This window comes from Bison bison, unplaced genomic scaffold, assembly GCF_000754665.1.
Source record: "Bison bison bison isolate TAMUID 2011002044 unplaced genomic scaffold, Bison_UMD1.0 scf7180017864484, whole genome shotgun sequence".
Taxonomy (NCBI): Eukaryota; Metazoa; Chordata; class Mammalia; order Artiodactyla; family Bovidae; genus Bison; species Bison bison.
This window is the reverse complement of record NW_011495044.1, coordinates 5,151,075-5,152,950: the sequence shown is the minus strand read 5'-3', so window position 1 is coordinate 5,152,950 and position 1,876 is coordinate 5,151,075. Positions and strand designations below refer to the sequence as shown.

Below are 1,876 nucleotides of genomic sequence, written 5' to 3'. Positions count from 1 at the left end.
ATTGAAAAGCAGAGACATTACTTTGCCAACAAAGGTCCATCTAGTCAAGGCTATGGTTTTTCCTGTGGTCATGTATGGATGTGAGAGTTGGACTGTGAAGAAAGCTAAGCGCTGAAGAATTAATGCTTTTGAACTGTGGTGTTGGAGAAGACTCTTGAGAGTCCCTTGGACTGCAAGGAAATCCAATCAGTCCATTCTGAAGGAGATCAGCCCTGGGATTTCTTTGGAAGGAATGATGCTAAAGCTGAAACTCCAGTACTTTGGCCACCTCATGCGAAGAGTTGACTCATTGGAAAAGACTCTGATGCTGGGAGGGATTGAGGGCACGAGGAGAAGGGGACGACAGAGGATGAGATGGCTGGATGGCATCACTGACTCGATGGACATGAGTCTGGATTAACTCTGGGAGTTGGTGATGGACAGGGAGGCCTGGTGTGCTGCGTTTCATGGGGTTGCAAAGAGTCGGACATGACTGAGTGACTGAACTGAACTGAACTGAGCCTAGAAGCTAACTCCGTTTTACTTTTCAGCCAACCTAATAAATCCAAAGATTTATTGTTTGCCTCAACTTTTTTTTTTTCAGAAAGGGACCTACCGTGTAAACTGAGGGAATATTCAATTTCTTTCTGTTCAGAATCTTCGTTGTTTAATCGTCAAGTCATGTCTGACTCTTTGCAACCCCATGGACTGTACCCTGACAGGCTCCTTTGTCTGTGGATTTCCCAGGCAAGATTATCGAAGTGAGTTGCCATTTTCTTCTCCAGGGGATTCCTGGGTTAGGGATGGAACTCCCATCTCCTGCTTGGCACACTGATTCTTTGCCCCTGAGCCACCTGGGAAGCCCTGTTTAGAATTTTACCAAGAGATTTTTCACCGTTTCAGAAAATCACATTACCGTAACTCTGGAGATGTAGCACATCAGTGTCAAGTCAGTCTACGCTGTCAACCTGCTCCAGGCAGAAGTGCAAGTGTTTAAATATTCCATCGATGCAGTTGTGTCCAAGCGTCTAAATACTGAAATGCATATTATTTTATTCTAAATACTTTCTTTTTGTTATAATACTATTTTTTAAAAAATTATATACTGGCAGGATATATTATAATAACTGTGACTTTCACTTCAGCACATAGTAAAGTATCTTCTAAAAGGTGGACACGAGGCTAATGGGTTAAGAACAATTAAGTAAAGAGTAAGTGTACGGACTTCCCTGGTGCTCCAGTGGTTAAGAATCTGCGGGCCAATGCAGGGGATGTGGGGAAGATCCCACATGCTACGAAGCAATTAGACTTGCATGCCACAACTAGTAAGCCCAGACTAGAATAAGTGGAGGACAAAGGTCACCAGTAAACAACCGCTAAATGTCAGTGGTAAGCAACTGGGAAATGTGGACAAAAGGCATATAAAGGTTTATAGGCGGTGGCTCCTTGTTCTGTTCTTGTAAAGTTTCTGCAAATTTGAAATTACATAAAATAAAAAAATTAAAACAATGACAACATACCACTGTAGCAGCAGGACCAGGCTATATGCCTCTTTCCCATAAAAGGAGGCAAGAATGAGTATGTCAAAGTGAAGAAACAACCCATTAGAAGCCTAAAGCTCCAGCCAGGCCGAACACCTCTCCTGTTCCCTGGGTGGGGGTCTGGAGGAGACCAGAACCACAGCCTGTCACCCCCTTGCGCAGCCATCCTGTCCCAGCCCAGCCCAGTGACCATCACCCACCAGCCAGATCCCACCTGGTCCCGTGTGTTTGAGGATAAAGTTTTCATTGTCAAACTTCTTCCCGTAGATGGACTTGCTGCCGGGGCCGTTGTGGTTGGTGAAATCACCGCCCGGGCACACGAACTGGGGGACGATGCGGTGGAAGCTGCTGCTTAG

At 45.3% G+C, this 1,876-nt stretch overlaps 1 protein-coding gene across 1 annotated transcript in view; it reads left to right on the top strand.

The window, feature by feature from the left end:
- Window positions 1-1,876, top strand: part of BMP8A (bone morphogenetic protein 8a) — a 59,137-nt gene extending 57,261 nt beyond the window's left edge. The window contains exon 9 of the mRNA XM_010862816.1: window positions 1,683-1,876. Within this exon, the coding sequence (XP_010861118.1) occupies window positions 1,683-1,876 (194 nt within the window). The remainder of the gene's footprint in view (window positions 1-1,682) is intronic.